The sequence below is a fragment of the Pithys albifrons genome, chromosome 28, assembly GCF_047495875.1.
Source record: "Pithys albifrons albifrons isolate INPA30051 chromosome 28, PitAlb_v1, whole genome shotgun sequence".
In the NCBI taxonomy this organism is placed as follows: Eukaryota; Metazoa; Chordata; class Aves; order Passeriformes; family Thamnophilidae; genus Pithys; species Pithys albifrons.
Window position 1 is genome coordinate 5,589,517 of NC_092485.1, and position 21,816 is coordinate 5,611,332.

At 58.3% G+C, this 21,816-nt stretch overlaps 2 protein-coding genes across 4 annotated transcripts; both read right to left on the bottom strand.

The window, feature by feature from the left end:
• Positions 1-2,235: 2,235 nt before the first annotated feature.
• On the bottom strand, positions 2,236-7,392 carry OPTC (opticin). Of its 3 annotated transcripts, none has more exons than XM_071578649.1 (7): positions 7,319-7,392; positions 4,776-5,070; positions 4,245-4,380; positions 3,242-3,400; positions 2,931-3,133; positions 2,697-2,792; positions 2,236-2,583 (listed from the first exon to the last, which is right to left on the bottom strand). In XM_071578649.1, exons 2-7 carry the CDS (start codon positions 4,995-4,997, stop codon positions 2,413-2,415), a joined length of 987 nt encoding a protein of 328 aa, XP_071434750.1. In that variant the 5' UTR covers positions 4,998-5,070; positions 7,319-7,392; the 3' UTR covers positions 2,236-2,412. The 3 variants fall into 3 exon arrangements, with proteins under 3 accessions (XP_071434750.1, XP_071434752.1, XP_071434753.1); XM_071578651.1 differs by lacking the exon at positions 7,319-7,392 and adding an exon at positions 7,139-7,304 and having other exon boundaries at positions 4,776-5,025; XM_071578652.1 differs by lacking the exon at positions 7,319-7,392 and adding an exon at positions 7,139-7,242.
• Positions 7,393-8,519: 1,127 nt separating this feature from the next.
• PRELP (proline and arginine rich end leucine rich repeat protein) lies at positions 8,520-19,058 on the bottom strand. The gene is made up of 3 exons (XM_071578909.1): positions 18,920-19,058; positions 11,769-12,720; positions 8,520-10,094 (listed from the first exon to the last, which is right to left on the bottom strand). The coding sequence occupies exons 2-3, from the start codon at positions 12,703-12,705 to the stop codon at positions 9,916-9,918; spliced, it is 1,116 nt and encodes a 371-aa protein (XP_071435010.1). The 5' UTR covers positions 12,706-12,720; positions 18,920-19,058; the 3' UTR covers positions 8,520-9,915.
• Positions 19,059-21,816: the final 2,758 nt, after the last annotated feature.

A 21,816-nucleotide genomic window follows, 5' to 3' on the forward strand; every position in this document is an offset into this window, starting at 1 on the left:
TTCCCAGAGAGTGACAAGATGCTGAGCTGGCGGGAGCTCGGGAGCTCTCGGAGACAACACTGCGAGAGCCAAGCAATCAATATGTGAAAATCCAGCCCAGGCGAGGAAGGTGACCTTGAGCGGCAGAGAGAGGAGGGAGGGAGGGAGCAGAGCTGCAGGAATTACACACGGAGATGCTCTCTGGGCGAGGGAGGAGGGATGGAGGGAATGAGAGGGGCAGGCAGGACGCAGAGCCCCTCTGGCACCCACTGCCAGCTCCAGCCTCAGGGAAGGCTCTGAGTCTCCTCTCTGCACCAGGGCAGGATCCACCAGCCAGCCAGGGGTGCTGAGGGAGAGCCTGGGGACAGTCCATCCCCAGGGACTTTTCCTCCAGGAAAGGGCAGTGGGACCGGTGGTGGGAGGGGATTGCTGTTCCCTGCCCCCCTGTTGCTGCTTTTTTCCCCCACCATGGCAGCAACAAGGACACAAGGGCACAGTCAATAATGGCTTATCAATTACTGCACAATCAATAACAGCAAACAGTGGGCTGAGCCCCTCTCTGCCCCCTCCAGGGCTCTCGGGAAGGAAAGACCTGCTGGCCCAACCTGTTCCCTCCTCCCCGGGGGATGAGGGGACCCAAAAGCCACACAAGGCAAGACAACCCCTGAATCTCAACTCTGCACCAACACCCCTCATTACTCTTAGAAAAGTTGGGTTTCTGCAAACCCAAGAGCTCCAGAGATGCCCCTTCACCCACCTCTCTCTCCTCCCCACAAAACCAACCCTTCTCCCCTCTGCAGCTCCTGCTAATCCTTCCTCTGCTGACTCGGAGCCCCTGGGCTATTCCCAGCCCCTGGGCATTCCCCAGAGATGCCAAACCACCCCAGAAGGGAGGGAACCAGCAGACAGGGAGTTTGCAGTCCGAAGTTAAGGTCAGGCGTTTACACACACTCTGCCTTGCCATCTAGCGGGACGAATGCGAAGGACCGGGACGTGTTGTTGGGAAAAGTTGGCCCCAAGTCCGTCCCGCTGGAACCGAGCTGGGCTGGCGGCAAAATCCTTCATCCCACGGGATCAGGTGACATCACTGGGGTAAAGGGTGGAGCGAAGGTGTCAGAAGGATGGATGGGGAAGGAGCAGAGGTGTGGGGATGGACAGAGAGGGATCGAGAGGTGCAGCTGTGTCAAGGATGACGTGACAGCAGCGGTAATAAATCCTGGCATTTTAGATCCAGGCTGAAAGGAAAAGCTGGATTAGCTCCAAATTCCCATTTACTAAGGACCTTGGCTTTTAGATCAACATAATCCATCTCTAAATTGGGGTTTGCATGGGAAAGAAAGGCAAGGGGAGAGAGGTGGTGCCCACACATGTTCTCAGTGCTGTGCCAGCGCTGCAGCCTCTTGGGCACCAGGTGCCCACGGGTGAGGAGCTGGATCCTCCTCTGAGGTTTTCTCCAAACGCCTTCGTTTGCCTCCCCAGGCCTGGGGGATGTGGGCTGAGCTCAGTGGTTTCAGTTCAGGAGTTTGGAATCTCCAGGGATGTGTCATCCCTCTCACCGTGCGTGTTTGTTACATGTGTATAAAAATATAGAGGATGAATACATTAGATTTAAAATATCTCACCACTGGGCAGCTCTTTTTGGGTGTAGAGAGCTGGGCTGATAGGAGATATTTTAACTCTGAGTGATTTTCCTGCTGGTCCTGGGGCTGTTTGACTGGGGGCTCTGGTGCTGCTCCAGGTTTCTCTGCAGTCCCAAACCCAGGGACACTTTCCCTCCTGGCAGAGCTTGTCCTGGAGATCCCACTTAGTGCCAGGACAGCTCCCAGTCCCATGGGATTGCAGTGGGTCTGGGATGAGGTGATGGAGGATTCCAGTTGCCCTTTGCTGGGTTTTCCTGTTAAATCCTCTTTGGGAGCACCCAGGGACAGTCCAGGTGCGGCCACAGCTCAAACCTGGATGTGCAACACCCTCTGGAACTGCACAGACCCACCAGATGGACCTGGGGACGGGTCAAACCTGCCTCTCTGCAGCAATACAGTTCCTAATCCCTATCCAGGAAACCCCAAAAGCAGACCCAAAGGGATCTTCCCAAGGCCCTGGGAGGGAACTCAGGAAGAAACGGGACACAGGGATGTCCCATCTTTGCAAACCAGCACCGTTCCCAAAACAGCTGCTGGGCTGGGGCTGGGCAAGGGCTTCCCGTTGCTCTCACTCTCAAGAACAAGACATTGAATGCATTTAAAAGTCTTCATTTTATTATCATTTTATTATGCATGCTCCATTTGCCCCAGGACTGAGCTCGGCCCTACACAGAGGCTCAGCTCACACCAGGGTGAAGCACATCAGCCTTTTCCACGGGCAGCAGGGGCCGAGGGCCCTGGCTGGGGGGACAGTGCTCTGGGAATGTTCCCCCGTGCCCCCCAGAACTGGGGCTCAGGAGAAGCGGCCCGTGGGCAGGCGGGGCAGGCAGAAATAGGCGTCGGGGAAGAGGCTGAGGTTGATGGGGTTGCCATCCAGGCGAATGTCCTCCAGCGCCCTGCGGACCTGGCTGTGGTCCTGGCTGTCACAGAACGTGTCCTCGTGCATCGTCTGGATGTTGTTGTTCTGGATGAGGTGGGAAAGGGCCAAATCAGAGTCAAAGGGCTGGGGGGGGAGGAGGAAGAGGTGGGCTCTGGCAGGCTCAGGTGCAGACAAGCCTGGGCTGAGGTCCATCTCACCTGGAGGTGCAGGGAGCGCAGGCTCTCGGGCAGCGGCGCCGGGATAAAGTCCAGCTGGTTATCGGACAGATGGAGGAACTGCAGCTGCTTCAGGTCCTGTGGGAAGAGGGGAGAGATGAACCTCCCCACTCCAAACCCCACTCCAGCCCTCTGCACCCTCCCTGTTAGCCCTTGGCATGGCAGGGCTGGGCTAACCCAGCCTGGATCACCCCCGGGGCCGCAGCCCCAGCACACCCGGAAAGCCTCGGGCCGGAGGCCGGCGCTGGGGATCCTGTTGAGTCGGGCATCGAGGCGCACGATGCTGCGGGGCAGCTCGGGCAGCGCCGTCAGCCTGTTCTCGGGCACGATGAGCTCCTGCAGGCTCGGCAGCAGCCGGAACGCGTCCACATCCGCCCACGAGATGGAATTGCTGCTCAGATCTATTCGCTTCAGCTTCTCTGGTGGGAGTGGAGGGAGGAGATGGAGAGGGGCGAAGGCAGGGGGGTTTATTGCCCCTTGCCCCGCTCAGAGCCCAGCCCTGCCCCGGCCCCTCGGCCCCGGCGTACTCAGCCCCGTGAAGTCCCCGGCGCGCACGGCGCCGATGCGGTTGAACCGCGCGTACAGGTACGTGGTGTCCGGGGGCAGCGCCGGGATGTGCTCCAGGTCGGCATCATCGCAGTACACGGAGGTGCCGATGCACAGGCAGAGCAGGCAGCTGGGCAGCCCTGGGGGGGCAGAGGTACCCTTGGCATGGCACAGCTCCCCGACCCCCCCAAAGCACGAAGCGAGGCGGGGGGACGTGCCCACCCTGCCCATGCTGTGGGTACACGAGGTCCTTATCACGCAGAGCTCTCACAGCCCCAACACCTTCACCAGGGAACCAGCCCTGGCACCACAGCCAGGGCCAGACTCTCCCAGCCAAAAGAGCTGCTAATAAATGAGCTGCTCAGGGTCAACTCCCTGAAGGATTTGGCCACTGAAGGAAACAGAACAAGAGAAAAAGAGTTTTGCATAGAGCAAAACATCTGTCTCAGCTGCCTGAGGGTCTCAACACACAGGGCAGGGGTGGCAGGAGGGGTAAAGTCCTGTCCCCCCTCCACGTGCTCCCTTTCCCCCACATCCATCCAAGTCTCCCACAAGACTCTGCATCCATTAGTGGGGGAGTTCAAAGCAGCAAGGCAACAATTTCCCTTTGCCTCCTACTTAATTTGTCCCAGTCCTGAGTGACAGAAAATGAATAAAGATATTTATCCCTCGCTACAGGATTTTAATTGTCACTAATCTAATTGCTACTCTGTCCGACTGTCGCAATGCCTCTGCTCATTAAAATGTTGCTGCTTTGCTGGAGCTCTTGTTTCCCAGAATTGTCTCTCTGCAGCCCTTCTGCCTGCTGTGTGAGAAGGTTCACCCCCAACACCTCATCTCCTCGCTGGCCTGGCAGAGCCAATAGCTGCTGCTGCCTGCTGGTGGCACAAGAATTCGCTCCTTATCCTCCAGAGCCCCAGCCCTGCCACCCCTGGGACACGTGGCTGCATCCCACAGGAACCAAACCCAGAGCTCCACACTCACCCTGCACAGGGAAGGGAGCTGGGTGGATGGGACCAGCAGTGGTTGGAGGCTGCAGTTTCAGGGTTTCAGCTGTGGCATCCAGGTTTGGGAGAGTTTTGGGGTCCTTGGGGCGAGGAGCCAGAGTGCCAACCTCGATCTGCAAACACAGCCTGGGTGTGAGGGTGAGAGGCTGAGCAAATCCTCCTGTTCCCCTCCAGGGTGGGCAAGGGGTGAGGGGTCTGGGTAGGTCATACTGAGAAGACAGCCCCTCTCTGAAGAGCTCTCCAGCTCTCCAACAATCCCCCCTCCCTCCTTGCCCAGGGAAATGCAGGAAGCCTCAAGTCCAGGGTCCTGTTGTGATGCTTCAATCAGGTTCTGGCAGAGGCTTAGGTCAGGTAAAGCCTTTCCTACCACCAGCAAGAGAGTCAGGAAAGCTGCCAGGGCTTGTAGGCTTGTACAAGAGGCTGGTTCTCCAGCTGTGCCCCGTCCAACCCTTGGATTCACCCAGGGAAGGGCTGCCCAACACACCAGATGCTCCCTGCACCCCCTCACCTTTGGAGCAAGGTCACCATAGTCATAGAGCTCCTCGTAGTTGCTCAGGTCAAGGATTTCACCGTAGTTGTCCAATGTCAGGTCATAGTTGTCCAGATCCAGGTTTTCATAGAGTGCCACAGCAGCTTTTGGCTTCTCAGCCTTCCTCCTCTCCTTGGCTGGGACAGCCCAAGCTGCCCCCAGGCACAGGCTGGCCATGCCCAGCCAGGCCAGGGTCCACATCCTGCACCCAACCAGGGTCACTGCGGTCCTGGGGGACACAGGGCTCTGCCAGCTCGGGAGGGACTCAGGTGTCCTGGAATGGTGGCAGTGAAAGCAGAGTGGGATGGGATGCAGAGCTGGGATGTGGCTGGAGCCAGCCCCGCTCTGCAGCCGTGGGGGACGGGCAGCCCCCGGCCCGGGGACGTTACGTGGCCCTTTTCTTTTCAGCCCATTTCACGCTCGGCTGTGCAGGAGAGGCCCCATGGCCATGCGGGGCTGCTTGTGCTTCCCGACTTTCCCGACTTTCCCGACTTTCCCAGCCCCACGGCACTGGGGGAGGTCGGGAGGTGACGAGGGGGTCGGGGTCCACTCTGGTTCCTTGGGGTGATGACTGAAGTTGGTCACTGGCCCAACAAACCAGCAGCTGGGCAGAAATGGCCCCAGGAACCTGGAACTGCTGCTCTCCCCTTCACTCCCCCTGCTCCCACACCCAGGACTAAATCCCAGGATGCTTCTTGTGAGCCTCCAGCATCCTGGGGCACCAGAGGCCGCAGGGTGCCTGTGACTGCACCCTGAGCACAGGGGCTGCCTGCACAGGACCCCACAATCCTGACAGCTCCACATCCAAACCCGCCAGAGCCCATTCCCAAAGGCGCTCCCTCCCACCAGGCTGCTCGCCCCGGGGGCAGCCGGAGGGTCCCGGCACTCCTCACATCCCACTTGTTTCTCCCAAACCAAAAGCAAAAGTGACGACCCAGCCCAGAGTTTTTGCACTCTGAGTTGAGGGTGCTGCTCCCTAATTCCTGCCGGTGTCCCCCAGATCAAACCTTTAGCAGTGCACATTGCCAGCCCCCAACCCTCCCTGCCCCCCAGCTCACCCCAGCCCGGGGGGCTCTGCTCGGCGCTGGAGGAGCCAAAGAAGGTGGCATGGACGTACCCCCCGTGCCCTCCCGCTCCGCTGCACGGGCTGCTGCACCGCCTGGGGAAGGGCTGTCGGGCTTTTAATGCATGGAGAGGAGGAGGGGGCTGCACGGAGGGGCCTGGCATGGCCGCCGAGGGCAGAGGCAGGATGCGGCCAATCAAGCCCGAAAGCCCCCGCTGGGAACTTATATTGTCTCCAGGGGCGAGCCAGCCCCAGTAGTGGCTGTCGTCCAAAAGGCCAGACTGGGGGCGAGGGCTGTGGGGGACGGGTGGGGTGGATGGGAGGGGAAATGTGCTGAGCTCCCTGTCCTGCTGTGTCCATCGGTGCTGCTCCTCTCACTGGGGTAGGATGGGAGACACCCCCCGTCCCCACTGTGTGCACCCACGTGGGCAAGGGGAACTCCCTGATACTCCCACGGAGGGCTCAGCTCGGGGTCCACAGCCCTGCTCCATCCTCTGAGGGGGGGTGTCATCACCAGGGATGTGCCCTGTGGGGCTCGGCCACCCCGGGCTGGGCAGGGTGGGCACGGCAGCTCCTCACAGCGCTGGGCAAGCCTCGTGCACACACAGCCACCCACCGCCGCGAAAATGTTCTTGTCTCCACAGGCAGATCTCACCCACCCACCCACCCACCCACCCACCGCAGCTCACCCATCTGCCAGTGCCCGCCAGGCGGGCAGGGACACCCCCGCAGCCCCCACCAGTGGGCACGAGCTCTGGCCACGCACCCGCAGCCCCCAACCCACGGCGTGCCCCCCACCGGGGCAGCCCCAGCCCCGCTCAGCACGGAGCAGCCTCTAATCTTGGTTAAGCCCCTCATTAGGCGGCTCGGTGGGCACTGTGATGGAGGCGATGTGGCAGCTCGGGGGGCACTGCTGCAAAGCCCCAGCCTGGGCTGGCCCAGGGTCCCCAGGCCAGCGGGGTCCCCACAGCAGAGGGGTCCCCAGGGAAATGGGTCTCCCGGGGCAGCTGTTTTGCTGCCCTGGAGAAGCTGCTGGAGTCCTGTCCTTGTCCCCATTCTTTCCTTGTCCTCAGTGGCCCCTCAGCAGCCACAGCAAAGACCTGCAAGGATGGGACAGTGCAAACCCTCCCAGCAGCGCAGGTCCCTGCTCTGGCACCCCCAAATGGTCTGGGGGTCACCAGCTACAAGGGAGCTCGACTTGAGCAGAACTCCCCCTGCTCCAAACTGCCTCTCACCGAATCCAGCCCCTCCCAGCACCGGGAAGATGATCTGCACTCACCACGCTGAGGAGCCCCCTTGGGTGCCCCTCTCAGCCCCACTAATGAAGGGGATTCCAGCTTTCCCACAACACACAGTGGGGGCTTCCCTCGCTGACAGGCCCGGCGACTGTTTGCAGGGAGAAGAAATGAGCCCCCAGGTTTTGGGTGCTCAGCTGCCCCAGGAGACAGGGCTGACTTACCTGAGGAGTGAATACACACCTGGGGGTTGGTGATTCACATCCTGGTTACAAAATACAGCGATTTTGAGGGGAGGAGGCTGCCTGTGCCTGCTCTGCACACACACACACAAGAGAACACACACAGAACACACAGAGACACACACACACACACACACACTCTCACTCACACACTCACTCACACACTCACTCACACACTCACTCTCACACTCACTCTCACACTCTCCCTGCACCCTCCCGTGAGCAGCCCCCGCGCTCACACCGCGCCCACGGCCCGTCCTCCCTGCTGGCTCGGGATCCACGTGGGGAGAGCAGCAGCGAGAGGGGGTTTGCTGAAGCTGAGGCGATGGGCAGAAGGAGAAGTCGCTGCCTACGCCCACTCTGCTCGTGTGGAAACACACGCGCCCCGCGCAGCCGGAGCCCTGCGCTGGATCCCAGCTCGTGGCTGGGGGGGCAGAGATGCCTCCCCACTTTGTACACACCCTGAAGCTTCTCCATGCTGGGAAACTCGCCCTGGGGGTGTTTGTAGGGCTTCCCTGGTGACATGGGGCAGGTCAGGCAGAGTTCACACACCCACCCTGACACAGCACTCACAGCCATCGCCTTCTCCCAGCGCTTTGCAGGGAAAGGAACACCCACCAGCAGCCACAGCCCTGGGAGCTGCAGCCAAGATCAGGCTCTCTTAATTAGCAGGGATGCTTGTTCAGGCAGGCACATGGTCCATGAACCTGCCCACCACCACGCTGCAGGTGTGATGGCTGCTTTGACACCTGTGAGTCCAACCCATGGAACCACACACTGGGTTGGGTTGGGAGAGACCTTAAGGAGGATCATCCCATTCCATCCCCTGCCATGGGCAGACACACCTTCCACCAGCCCAGGTTTGCTCTAACCCCTGTCCAGCCTGGCCTTGGACACGTCCAGGGCTGGGGCAGCCTCAGTTTCTCTGGGCAGCTGTGCCAGGGCCTGCCCACCCTCACAGGGAAGGATTCCTTCCCAAATTCTAATCTAAACCACCACTGGTTTAAGGAGTGCACACCACAGACCCCCCCCCCCCCCCGAGCCCACCAACCCCCAGCAGTCTCAAAGGCTCTGACTGTTGGGAATTGGCCCCAATAGAGGAAATCTGGTCCTGAATGAAGCAGCAGCTCCCACACCTGAGGAAGACGAGGATGGATCAGAGAGAGGAAGATCCAACTGCGGCTCTGGGTCCCTCGTGAATCATTTTATTTTCACTGCTGCAGAGAGTAGGAGTGAAAATACCATTAAGTTGAAATCAGTCGAGAGGTACATATGTCTCTAGATATATCTGTACAGTCTACCAGTCTATATACACATTATATATAAATATATACATAGGGGCTCCGGGTTTAAGGCTCAAACCTGTCGAACCCAACAAAGCCAACTGCAGGAAGATTTGGAGAAGAGGCTTTTACCTTGAGAAAACAAGCCTCAATTAGCACAGGGTTTTAATTAACAGAAAGGGGGAGCATCTCAGGGAGGCTGTGGGGAGCATCCCTGCCCCATTCCCAGGGAGCAGGACACGGTGCCCGTCCGTGCCCACCTCAGGGAAGGGTCAGTTTTGGTGGCTGAACACACAGGAGGGTTCTTTGGTTTATTGCTTTAACGCTCAATGCAGTTGGATTTTTTTCCCCTCTAATGCTCAGCCTTAAATCCAAATCCTGAGAATCAGGAAGAAAAGAAGAGAATAATCCCCCCTAAACCCGGACACCCTATATATGCAGGTACAGCTATCAAAGAGGGAAGCAATACATGTGAGGACAGGGAGAATAGGGATAAAAATAGCTTTTCCAAAGAGTAATTCTTCCCTTTTCTTTCCTTTTTTTCTAATAAAAAAGACAAAACCACTCATATGTGCTTGGTTTCAGAGGGTGACTGGGAGCAAAACTTCCAGCAGGTGGGATTTAGGAGGGGTGTGAGAGAAGAGCCAAGACCCCACAGCCCAGCCCAGCCTGGGTTTACACCCACATCAGCATCTGGCCCCAGGGGCCAAAAACAAGGACAAGTGTCCTGCTGGCACTGCTGGAAAGCAGCTGGGACTGTTCCAGGGGTCCTGCCCAGGGGAGAGCGCTGGCATCGGGGGCCTGTGGGTGTTGGGTGCTGCCTGCAGTGGGGAGTGGCCGAGGCACTGAGCCCTCGATCCCCCGGATCGGGAGGGAAGGATGCAGGATGCGGGGCTGGGCTGTGGCACTGCTGGGGGAGCTGCATCAGTCCATGAGGGATGGAAGCTGGGAAGGGGCTGGGCCAAAGCAGGGTGTGTGGTGGTGGCTGAGGGGAAGGTGTGACCCACACAGGGCACAGCAGAGCCCAGCTCCAGGGTGCTGGGGTGAGCGTGGCTGCCACCCTGAGCTGATGCTGCACCCTGGGGTGGCTGCAGGGACATGGTGCTGTCCTGCAGATAGTGGTCCCCAAGGATGCACAGGCCACCCACAGCCACTGCAGGGCAGGGAAGGGGGAAAGGACAGGAAGGGAGACAGGGCGTGAGCAGGGGCAGGGGAGGCAAAGGGGTCCCACGTGTCAAACGCCGAGAGGGGTCAAGTCTCTGTGCAAAGCCAAGTCCTGGGAGGGGCAGGGCTGGGCTAGAAAACCACGGACTGCAGGAGGCGGAAACACATCATCAGGTCCAAGGGAATGGGGGGTTTCAGCAGGTTCCCGTCCAGCCGCAGGTACCGGAGCCGGGGAACACCATCCAGGTTGGACGGGGAGAAATCCTGGATGGACATCAGCGAGGTGGGGCAGATCTGCGTCCCGTTGATCTCTGCAGGGAGGAGAGGAACAGCAGGAGGCGGGTTAGAGGGAAGGGAGAAGCCCCTCCCTTGAGACCCCCCCTCCCTGCCTGTGTATTGAACCCCAAAACGGGGCTGCTTTGCTACCAAGGGGGAGAATCCTCAGCCTTTTCCCAAAGATGGTGCAGGAAAATCTTGCTTTTGATCAGAAACGAAGTAGGTCACGTTCATCCGAAGCGTGGCAAGGGATGCAGTGTCATTTGAGAGAGAAAAGGGATCGTTTGGCACATGAAACCTGTCGAGCCAGCCCTGAACTTCCAAAAAAACATCAAGGAAAGCTGCTCCAGCCCTGCTCTGCTGGAGATAACATCAGTACCCAGCTCGTTTCTCGCTTCTGGAGCTCCACGTGTTCCTCCCCACCCCAGGGCCTGCAGTACGGAAAATAAACCCAGGGATTCTTATGTCATCCCCCAGCTCCAGGGACAGAAACCTTATAAAGAGTGGGTAAAATAGGCGAGGAAAAGCTGGGACATGGTGTGCAAGGGCACCTCTCCATGGAAAGTTGCACCAGAACCTGGGTACTGGGGTGTGTGAGGCCAGCAGAACTCACCACTGTCACCCCAAGGTCCCCACAGCTCCATTTCGGTGTGTTTGAGAAAAATGCAGATTATCCAGCATTTGAACCAGACACTTATCAGAGCATCCTGCCCTTGCTTTCAGACAGCACCCCTAATAGCAGAAACGTCAGGGGAGGCCAGGAATCATGGAATGGTTTGGGTTGGAAGGGACCTTAAACATCACCCAGTGCCACCCTCTGTCACTGGACATCTTCCACTAGACCAGGTTCCTCCAAGCCCCCATCCAACCTGACTTTGAACATTTCCTGAGGTGGGGCAGCCACAGCTTCTCTGGGCCCCCCGTGCCAGGGCCTCTCCACCCTCACAGGGAACAATTTCTTCCCAATATTCAACCTAGCCCTGCCCCTGCATTGGGAAGCCGTTCCCCCTTGTCCTGTCACTCCAGGCCCTTATCTAAAGTCCCTCTCCAGCTCTTTTGGAGCACCTTTAGGCACTGGGAGGCTGAATGGGAATGCAATGGGTTTGCCTTCCCATCTGTGCTCACTCTGTTTACACATTTCCCAGGCCAGCACCTCTCCCGTGGAACTGCAGGGCTGTGCCTGGAACGGTGTGAAAGGCTCCGGCTGCTCTGCCAAGGCAGCTCCAGCTCAGCCTTGTTCTCCTGTCCCTTCCCTGCCAGGCAAGGCTCAGGAGCTGAGCTGGGCTTTTTCTAACCATCTTGACTGTGTGTTTGGCATCTGCTCCTAAAATACGTGCACAGACTCTCCTTTGAAAATACCCCGATTTCGGTGCCCTGCTGGGGAAGGAGCTGTTTTGATGGCAGGTGGCTCCAAAGAGCTGCCCATGAAAATGAACAAGGAAAGCCCTGCAGCATGAGGGAGAATTTAGCTCTGCTCCTCACCTATCACCCAGATCCTCACTCCATCCTCCCCCTCATGCAGATCCATCCCCCTCAGCTCCTTGTTCACCCTGGAGCTCCCAGCTCTTCTCACCTCTACATCCCCCTTCAAAGGGTTCACATCCCACTGGGTGAAAATGACCTTTACAATGAAACACTTCCCGTCCTCCTCAAGCCCATCTCCTCCCCCCCAGACCTCACCAACACCTTGACCAGCCAGTGGAACTCACTTTCAATGGAGTTGTTGTTCAGGTAGAGGTGCTCCAGCTTGGGACTGATGAATGGGACGTTGGTGAGCTTGTTGTGGGCCAGGTGCAACACCAGCAAGTTGGTGAGGTTGAAGGAGTTCTTGGGGAGCCCTTTGTCAGAGATCTGGTTGTAGTTGAGCCGGATGAACGCCAGGTTGGGAAACTCCTTGAAGTAGTCACTGGGGATGTCCTCAATGTTGTTCCTGTCCAGGAAGAGCTGGTGGATGGCACTGGGCACCCCAGGGGGCATCTTCCTCAGGATGTTGTGGGCAAGGTTGAGTTGCATGAGGTTCTTGAGTCCCTTGAAGGTGTTTTTGTTGAAGACCCCATCGCTTAGCTTGTTGTGGTGCAGATCCAAGAGCACCAGATTCTCCAGCTTGTTGAAGACCCCGGCAGGGATCTTGGAGATCTGGTTCCTGCTCAGCCGCAGCTGCTCCAGGTTGGGTGGCAGGAAGGCGGGCACCTCCTTGAGCTGGTTCTTCTCCATGTAGAGGAAGATGAGGTTTTCCAGCTTCTCCAGGACCCGCCTGTCCACCTTGCGGATGCGATTGTTGTCGAGGTTGACCCATTTGAGCCCCGTGGCGTTCCTGAAGGACTCCTCCGGGAGGTCGTCGATGAAGTTGTTCTGCAGGTAGAGGTAGTGGATGCGGGGCGGGATGACGGGCACCTTGCGCAGGTTGCGGCTGTCACAGTACAGGGCGGAGGGGAAGTCCGGGGGGCAGTAGCATTCCCGGGGGCAGTCAGGGAAGATGGAGGGGGGCCCTGGGGGCAGCGGTGGGGGCAGCTCGGTGGGCTCCACAGGCTCCACGAAGGGCAGGGGCGGGCGGGTGGGTTTCCGGGGAGGTTTCCTCCGCTGCCCGCTCACCTCCGAGACCAGCACAAGAACCAGTGGCAGAAGCAACCTGAGGGCCACCTTCATGGTCCACGTGTTTCCCTGAGAGAGGCAACAGGAGGTGGGTTAAAAAGTGCCCAGTTTAGGTACTGGTCATCACCCCACCACTGACAGGTGGGAATTTACCCCAAATCCCTGCCAGTAACTTGTTGTTTTCCTTCCTTCCTTCCTTCCTTCCTTCCTTCCTTCCTTCCTTCCTTCCTTCCTTCCTTCCTTCCTTCCTTCCTTCCTTCCTTCCTTCCTTCCTTCCTTCCTTCCTTCCTTCCTTCCTTCCTTCCTTCCTTCCTTCCTTCCTTCCTTCCTTCCTTCCTTCCTTCCTTCCTTCCTTCCTTCCTTCCTTCCTTCCTTCCTTCCTTCCTTCCTTCCTTCCTTCCTTCCTTCCTTCCTTCCTTCCTTCCTTCCTTCCTTCCCTTTGGAAGTCATCTTCAAATCCAACCCTCTCCAGAGCATGAGTCAGGGAGGTCCCTCTCTCTGGCTCAGTCTTTATGCCATGGGGGATGCTGGATTGTTTTATTTGGTTTCTTTGGTTTTTTCACATGCCACTCCCAGCACCACCCCACAGAGCCTGGCCCCCCACCCTGGGCGGACATCACCATCCCCTCTCCCCGAAGGATGGATTGCCCCTTCAGAGTCTTGATGGATTAAGCTTAATTTTGCACTTAAGCCAGCAAATCAATGATTCAGTAGGAAATTGGCTGCAGAAGGGTGTCGGGAGGCCAGCAGCAGTTAGCAGGGCAGCAGAGATGGATGGCCCTGTGCTGAGGGACCAGGCTGGGAGGCAGCACAGCCCCTGCTCAAGGCTGAGTGACAAAAAGGGCATTTGCAAGTTTACACATGGGCAACACTGAAGGTGTTTGGCTCTACAGCTCCCCGTGCTGCCCAAATAATCCATCCATCAACTCCAGCCCCACTGAAGGGATGGTTATAGTACAAGTGGGAGATGAGGAGGCACCAGGCGAGGTCTCTGCATGCCCTAAGCCAGAGAGTTTCCTCTGGACAACAGCCCGACACCTCGTCAGCCCTCCCTCTTCTCTGGGTCGTTATCAAGCCCGTGAAGGCTGCCTGTCCCATCTCTGCTCTCCCTGCTGCTGCCTGGAACAGTAGTGATCATCCTTGCCAGACTTGTTGGGAGCTCTCCAGCTGATGCCTTGGAGGATGGAGGGATCCAGCTCATTGCAGATGAGCTCCCCAGAAAGCCCCATGCAGATGCTCTGACTCCCAGGACCAGCTGGAGCAGGCCAAGCCTTCTGGGCACATTCCTGGAGGTGCTCACCAGGCTCTTCCCAGCAGGACTTGTCACCCCAGCAGGATCAGAGCCAAGCTGGATGCACAGTGGGGCAGATGGAGGAGCTCAGCAGAGGCCGGGTGAGAGAGAGAATGGAGTGAGATGAGAGAGAGGAAGATCAGGAAAGCCAAAGGAAAATGTGGAAACAGGGTGTCTGCTGTGGCAGCCAGTGCTGCTGGGATGGGAGAAGCCTCTGGTGATGCTGGAACTGGTGATGCTGATTTTGGAGTGAAATCAGGCTCTTCCAGCTTTCCCATGTGACACAGCAGATTTGAACTCACTGCCATGTGGCCACAGGGACCAGGGTCAGGGTTGGGGCCACACCAACCACCTTTTGCTTTCAGCTTCCCCCTTGGGGTCTACATCCCACCCAGAACTGTCCCTGGATGTGCCACTGCTCTCAGGGCTGCCTTTGCCAGCCAGGCTCCCTTTGAAGCAATCCCACGCATTCCTGGGGCTCCAAGTAATTGACTTTCTCCAAGAAAAGATCCTGTTCTCACCCCCCTCCAGGCCCAGCCAGTTCCTTTCCTCGCTGCCTGCTCGGCTCCCATCTGGCTCTGTTTAACCCCACGCGCCTCCCATGCCGGCTGGTTCCAATCAGGGCTCTGGCATCTCGCTGGGGGGAGGGAGGATCAGGGGGGCAGCCAAATGCTGCCAGACCCTCAGCCCAGCAGAGCTGCAGTGGGTCCCTGTTAGGGATGGATGTGCTTCTGTCTCAAAGAGCCCAAATTCAGCATCCGGCTGCAGAGAACGGGTCAGTTCATGACAGGGATCTGCTGTACAGGGAGTTCCTTCCCCATTCCTTCAGCATTCTGCTCCTCCTCCAGCCACAGCCAACCCTGCACACTCTGCCCATCTTGTCCCAGACCAGTCCGTGGGATTTTGGGTCTGGTGCAAAACTCAGACCTGGATTGTGACACCCACAATGCCCAGGAGAGTGGCGAGGGCTGAGCTCTGTGTGTGGCCAATTGCAGAGGTGAAGAGGCAGCTGGGATGTGACATTCCAGCTGGGACACCCTGTGCCAGCTGGGACACACTGTGAGAGAGGTGCTGGGCTCCCTCCACTCGTGAGTGATGCTCAGCCCAGGCCACCCAGCAATGTCCCAGGGAGGGTGGGGGACAGGGGAGAGCTGATGTCAGGAGCTGGCTGAGCCTGCACCATCCCCTCCACAGAAGGATTTAACAGTGCAGATGTTTAGGGCTCAGCACAGAGCAGGAACAGTCACAGTGCCAGAAATCCAGGCTGGAGAGTGACAGCATCCTGTGGCATTTGTCAGCACAGAAGGGAGTGTCAGGAGGCAGATGCAGACCCTTTTATCTGCTGCCACATCCCCATGGGGACTGTCACAGCCCCTCCACCCAAGGCACTGGGCAGAGCCAGCACTGTCACCATCCTTCTCTGCTGGTCCCCACCAGCCTCTCTCTGCAAAGCCACAGCTCTGCCCACCCCTCCCCAGCCTGCCTGGGCAAAGCAGGACCCCCTTCCAGGCAGTGTGCAGGAAACCAGCTGACAGCCCTGCCCCCAGAACAACGGGCAAGCAACAAGCCCGAGGCCACCACAAGCTTCACAATTGCCTCCAACACCCTGCAAGGTTCAAAGCCAGCTCTCCCTGGAACCAGCACAGTTGGAAGTCTGTTCTCCACCCAGCTGAATTTACTGGCGTGAATGCAGGAAGCCAAATTTCCAAATCCCACACCCTGATTCTGCAGGAGCAGTGGCTGATGAGGGCATGGCCAGAGCCCCAGCACAGCCCCAGCTCTGCAAACCTCTCCACTTGACCTTTGTCATCGTTCCCAATGGACAGGACAGCTCAGATCCCAGCTATCCACAAGGAATCCGTGCAACTGGAATAAAGTTAAATCATGAAGCAATGAATGTATTCAGGAAACCAACTGCCTGGCGTGGAGAAAAGGCTCAATTCATGGACAAAACCAGTCCTGACACCTCCTGAGCCACAGACTGTGCTGCCCAACTTGGCCTGGGTGCAAGACCAAGGCACCCAACTGATCCCAACCCAGGGTTTTTCCCAGAAAGAGGCAGCTGCTCCCTCAGTCATCCCATTACAATTGACAAAAATTCGGTGCAACAGCTGGAAATTCCAGCCCCAAATGCCACTGGTGTTTCTGGTGTTTGCTTTCCAAATAGTTTACCTTTGCTGCCTCCCAGTAACCCACAGGTCCCAGCAGTGCTCCCTGCCAGGCTGGGGACCAGTGCCAAGGGCAGGCAGAAACCACCCCCCAGGGCAGGAAGGAGCTGTGTAAAGGGCATGGGGGGATTGGACACGGGCAGAAATCCCAGAGCTCTCCTTTGGGTGCCTCCTGCCCTCCTCTTGCAGCAGTGAGACATGCAGGGAGCAGCAGCTGTCCCAGACCCCCTCCTGCAGAGGGGCTGGGAGGGATAAAGGGAGCTCTAACTTTGGGACAGGAGGGGAGAGCCTGGATTGCTGGAACAGGGGTCCTTTCCAGTCCATTGTTAGTTCCTTCACACCTTCCCTGCTGGGACCTCCAGTTTCCATCAGCCCTAGTGGAGAAATTGCCCCCACCCAGCTTGGGAACTTGCATGTTGGAGCAGAACAAGGAGAGCAAGCTAAAAATAACCAAAAAGATCCAGAAAACCTCCCTCCTTGGCTTTCCTCGTGTCCAACTGCCACAGCCCATTCGTGTCTCTGCAAGAATCTGGGTCTGATCAGCTGGAACCAAACAGGGAGCTCTTTATGCAGCAGCTCCAGAGCGCTGGGAATGACGGAAAAGGCTGTCCTAGAGGGGAGGGCAGGCGGGCTGTCACCCAGGCGTCCCCAGGGTCCCCTGGGAAGCACAGCGCTGGTGCAACAACCCCGCTGTTCTCGCCCTTTCCCAGCCCTTTCCCAGGGAGCAGCGGAGCCACAGGCAGCCCGTTCGGAGCCGGGGCAGCCGCGGGGACTCGGTCCTGCCGCATTCCTCCTGCAGGGATGGTGCTGCGTCCTGCAGGGATGGGTGTCCCAGGAGACCCTGCCAGGGAGCGCCTCGGACACGCTCCTGGGCTCTCCAGCGGTTTTTGCCGCCCTCCAGCCAAGGACGGCAGGACATGGGGACAATAATGCGGGGCTCCTGCGTGCCAGGAGCGTTTCCTCACTGTACCACAGTCACCAGACTGGTTGCGAAAGACTCATCGCGTCCTCTGCTCCCTGCAGCCACCTCCTCCCACTGCAGGGTCCGTGGGAAGGCAGCCCTGGCAGAGAACACCTTTCCGCTGCCTTCCCTGTGTCAGCAGTTCCTCGCTCTCCTCCTCCTCCCTCCCGGCATGTCCCGACCCTTCCCAGCGCTGCTCCCGGCACAGCCTGCCCTCACATCCCTCTGCCACACACAGTGGAACTGGCTGGACACAGACAAAAGCAAATCATGGCAGAAGATGCTGCCAAAGCGCCGGCAGCCCGGACCCCACACACGCCCTGCTTCCCCACCCGCCTCAACAGCCTCCTCACCCCGCGCCGCTTCCCCGCAGGGTGGGAAACTGCTCCGACACCTCAGCCCTCCCCTCCAGCCTCTTCCAGGGCAGAGGAAACCTCCCACGGCTGCACTTTTATCTCTTCCCAGGTGGAAAACCTCAGCCTGTCCCCCCTCCTTCCGCAGAGAGCAGGGACACCCAGCATTCCATCCTTCGTGCTGTCCCTGGAGGCAGCTCTGGGATGCCGTCTGAGCACCACATAAGGCAGGGCCGGGATCGCAGGATCCCAGGAAAGTTTCCAAGCCCTCATGCTTTGCCTTCAGTGCCAAAGGGTTGAATTTCCATGTCTTGCTTTGTAGATGCTTTTTCTGAACCTCTCAAACAGGCAGGTTTGGGATGAATCTCTTTGAAGCAATAAAACCCTTTCCCCAGGGCTTCAGCGAACATCACTGCCCTGTTGCTTCCTCCCATCAGCTCCTGCCGCAGCAGAGACAAAGAGACCCCCGTGGCGGGTGCGGGGAGGGGGCTGCACCTCTCCGCCTGCCTGGAGCTGAGCCGGCTCCGATCTCCATGGCTGAGGCACGAAAAGTGGGATTACATGCCCTGGGAATGCTCTGTGTGATCCAGGCAGGAAAGAAGGGCTTTACCCCCCACATTTTGGGCAGAAAACCAGCTTGTTGGAAGTGGCCCTGGCGCTGCTGGGCTGCTCGTTCCCACCTCCCAGTAGAAGCAGCGCGATGCTGGTCCCCTCCGCAGGGCAGGGAAGCTCCCTGGTCCCCACTGCGGCACGGGGAGAGGGGAACGCACACCCCCCTGCCATGGGAGCAGGACTCCGCAGCCCTCCAAGCCCCGGCTGCCTCCTCAGCTCGGGCACAGGGAAGGACAAGGTGACCTGACGCTCCCGGAGGCTCCTGGTGGCAGTCCTGGCTCCGGAGGTGTCCGTTCCCCTCTCAGCCTCCCCCCACTCCTTGCATGTTTTCCCTCCTGCTTCCCAAGGCGTGGAACAGTTCTTGGCATGGCTCGGGCTGTGCAGCAATCCCCGAGCCCCCAGTTCTGGCTGTGCAGCCCCCCCAGCGCTCCCAGTCTGGCTGTGCAGCCCCCAAACAGCCCCTGTCTGGCTGCAGAGCCAGAGTGAAACGTGCCTGGGGTTGTGAGTGTGTGAGAGCACAGGGCGGTGTGGGGGCCACACAAAGGGGTCCTCACTCCTCTCAGAAAGCCCTGGGGGGAACTGCAACTCTGTCACGCAGGGACCCCCCTGCGACTCTGCAGCCCCCAGTCCCCTCCTCCACCCCAACCTGCCCCACACCGAGAAAAACTCCGACAACCAGAGCAAGGGGAAAGAACAAAGACTCCAAGTGTTCAGAACAGAAAAATCAACCAGAGGAGAGAGAAAAAAGGGGAAGAACAGATGCTGCTTTGGATGTAAGGGAGGCTGGAGAGGGCAGGAGCATCGTGGACCAGCGCAGCGTCCTGGGTCGGAGGCTCAGGCAAGGTGAGAAGAGCCTGGGGGAAAACACCTGCCCACAGCTTACCTGTGTGCACCTCTCCCTCCTCCTGCCTCTTATTAATCCCCAAGACAAGTTTCTCTCTGGCTGTCTCCCTCCTCCTCCTCCTCCTCCTTTCTGCTCCGCCACGAGCGAGCCTGGGCCGAGCGCGGGGGTTTTGTTCCTGGGAGCCGAGGGCGGTGGGAGCGCGGGGGGCGGAGGGCTGGGAGGGCTGGGAGGGCTGGGACGGAGGCACGATGACAACAATCACGTCTTTCTCTGGCAGCCAAGCGCGGCGGGCTCGGCGCACACACGGCCGGCCCGCCGAGGGCTGGCGCTCGGGAACAATCCCTTCTGCTGCGGAGGCTGCTCCCAGCCCGTGTTTAAAAACAAAGCCCATTAATAATTTCAATAAGCCCTTCCCTCGCCACAGTCCCTGGTTTCCAGGAGCGGGTGTTTGGGGTGGGGTGTTCCAGCAGAGCGCAGGGGCTCGCCAGGTGTCACCAGCCCCCCCATGTCCCACCTGTGCCACCCCCAGAGTGACCTCCAGCTGCCCCCCAGCCCTGCTGAAGGGAGCCAGCCCCCTGGGTCCCCTCTCCTCCCTGGCAGATGGAACCTCTAAAACGCGATGCAGGGGTTCATTTGCTCCCAGCTGGTGATGAGCTTTAATTTAAATCCCGATGGTAATTAATAAAGAGAAGAAGGGAAGTCACAGCAGTGCCACAAGCCGAGTGTCCCTGGGCATGAGGACATTGGGGTTTGCATGGAGAGTCATCCAGGTCCTGGCTGGAACATCACTGAGCACTGAGGGAACACACACAGGGGGCTCAGGGGGGATATTTCTGCTCCAAGGCTCTCAGAGGAAACCATGACCTGTTGCATGTTCACAGCTCTGAGACACAGCCCAGGCAGGAGTGAGAAGCCTGGGGGGGCACAGGAGCCATGGGAATCACCCTCCTCCAGGCACCCCCATCCCAGCCCCCCTGAGATGTGAGGTTTGGGGGTCCCCTCCATCCCCACCAACCATCCTCTCTCCAGCCAAGCCCATTTGCAGCAGGGGCCAGGAAACCTGAGCTGCTTTGGCTCATTGAAATCCCAGCCCAAACCCTGCCAGGGCCTGGCAGCCCTCCAGGAGGGGCTGATCCTGCACTTCCACACTTGGTTCATGGTGGCAAACAGCCAAAATCAGAGCTCCCCCAAAATCCCCACTGACTGGACTCCCCCATTTTGCCTTGGGCTCCCTACAACACTTAGATATATTTATTCCCAACACAGGGCCCTTCCTGTTACCCCAAACCCAGAGGATTTCTGGTGGGTGCCACTCAGCTGGCAGGAGTGGGATGCTCCAAGGGCACAGCCCTCACCTCCATCAAGCTGGGGCACTTGCATCCTAAAAAACAGCAGGTAGCTCAGCTGGAAGCCACGGAATGGGATGGAGAGAACCCACAGAGGTATTTCACAGTGTTTAAACAAAGAGGCAAGCAGGGGATGTGTTTGCCAGCTGGAGAGGGACCAGAATCAATAGGGAAAGGAGATGCTTTTTGGAAGGACAGGCTGTTAGACATTGATGCCAATTGCTTTGAAAACTGGTCGTAAGTCCCCAGATCCTTTGGGACAAGCTCCATGTTTGGGGTTTCTCCCCCTGTTAACCAACAGCTACTCAGCTGGGGACTGAAAGGGGGAAACTGAGGCACCAAATGGGGCAGTTGTTGGCACAAAAGTCACCTGGCAATGCCAGACATGGAAAGGTGTCCCATCCCAGATCTTCTCCACCACGTGTCCCACCCGTGAAGCTGCTCCCACAGCTCCTGGTGCTGGGAGGCACCAAATCCTTCAGCAGTTCTAGTGACTGTAAATGTTGCTCTCAGCCAAGGGAGTTTTGTTTGTTGAATTTTCTTCCTGCAGGAATTTCTTTCCATGTCCAAGTTTCGAATCCACCTTCAAAGACGTTCTGTTACATTTTTAAAACCCAACAAGCTGCAGCCTTGAACGTGGCTCTGGGCACCACACACACCATTTATTCCACGTCTGGGGCAAAGTCTGGCCCTGCTCTTGCAGGCAAAGGGGGTGATGGAGGGTGGGCATGGAGCAAACCTGCTCTCATGGCTCTGGTTGCCTTGGGGCAGCCTCCTGGCCACCCCTGGTTGGTTCCCTGATGCCACGTCCCTTTAGTTCATCCCCTTCCCAGGTTTGTCCCGCAGAGGTTTGTAACAGAAATACCACTTTGGTCTGGCAGAGGTGAGAGAGGAAATGTTTGAGTGTGAAAGCACCAGGAGACAGAGCCAGGGCAGAAGAAATGGCTGGTCTGACCAAGGACAACAGGAGGGATATCCTGGGGTGGGTAAACACAGAGGAATGTGGTTCCCAGCGAGCCTGGGGGCTGTGTCCCACCAGCCCATCAGGAACAGGGAGGTTCCAACACTCAGCCATGCCCTGGGCTCTTTGGCCATCCCAGCAGGGAGCTGACAGCAGCCACACAGACATCCCAAAGGAGGAAACCCAGACAAAAGGCAGCAGAGACTTCAGGAGGACAATGAGAGTGAAAAATCCCCATTATAACCAGTGTATCCATAATCTCCAGCTGGGAAACAGCGAGCACCTTCATCCCCACCCATCCCAGCCAGACCCCTCATGCACCATGTACTGTGTGACACCACAGGACACCAAGACTGGTGGTGCCACCCTGGGGGACACCACAGGACACAAAGAGTTGTCAGTCCCAGCCCAGGGGACACCACAGTGTGCAAAGAGCTGCCAGTCCCAGCCCCAGGGGTTCCAAAATGGGGAATTTTTCAGAGCAAAGGTCTGCCCTCAAACCAAGCTTGCCTTCCCACACCACAGCCTGGGCTCCTCAGGAGCAGCTTGAAGTGTTTATTTTGCCCAAAGGAGATGATTATTCTTTGTGTTAGCCCAGCACCAACCACCCCATCCCAAGCTGAGCCTCC

Bases quoted from the DNA above. Each gene is read 5' to 3' on its own strand.
- OPTC (XM_071578649.1), bottom strand. From the start codon at position 4,997: ATGTGGACCCTGGCCTGGCTGGGCATGGCCAGCCTGTGCCTGGGGGCA. The intron at 3,401-4,244 runs GTGAGTGTGGAG...CTGCCCCCCCAG, and splicing joins AGCTCCCTTCCCTGTGCAGG to GGCTGCCCAGCTGCCTGCTC. The intron at 3,134-3,241 runs GTACGCCGGGGC...CACTCCCACCAG, and splicing joins CGGGGACTTCACGGGGCTGA to AGAAGCTGAAGCGAATAGAT.
- PRELP (XM_071578909.1), bottom strand. From the start codon at position 12,705: ATGAAGGTGGCCCTCAGGTTGCTTCTGCCACTGGTTCTTGTGCTGGTC. The intron at 10,095-11,768 runs GTGAGTTCCACT...TCCTCCCTGCAG, and splicing joins GAACAACAACTCCATTGAAA to AGATCAACGGGACGCAGATC.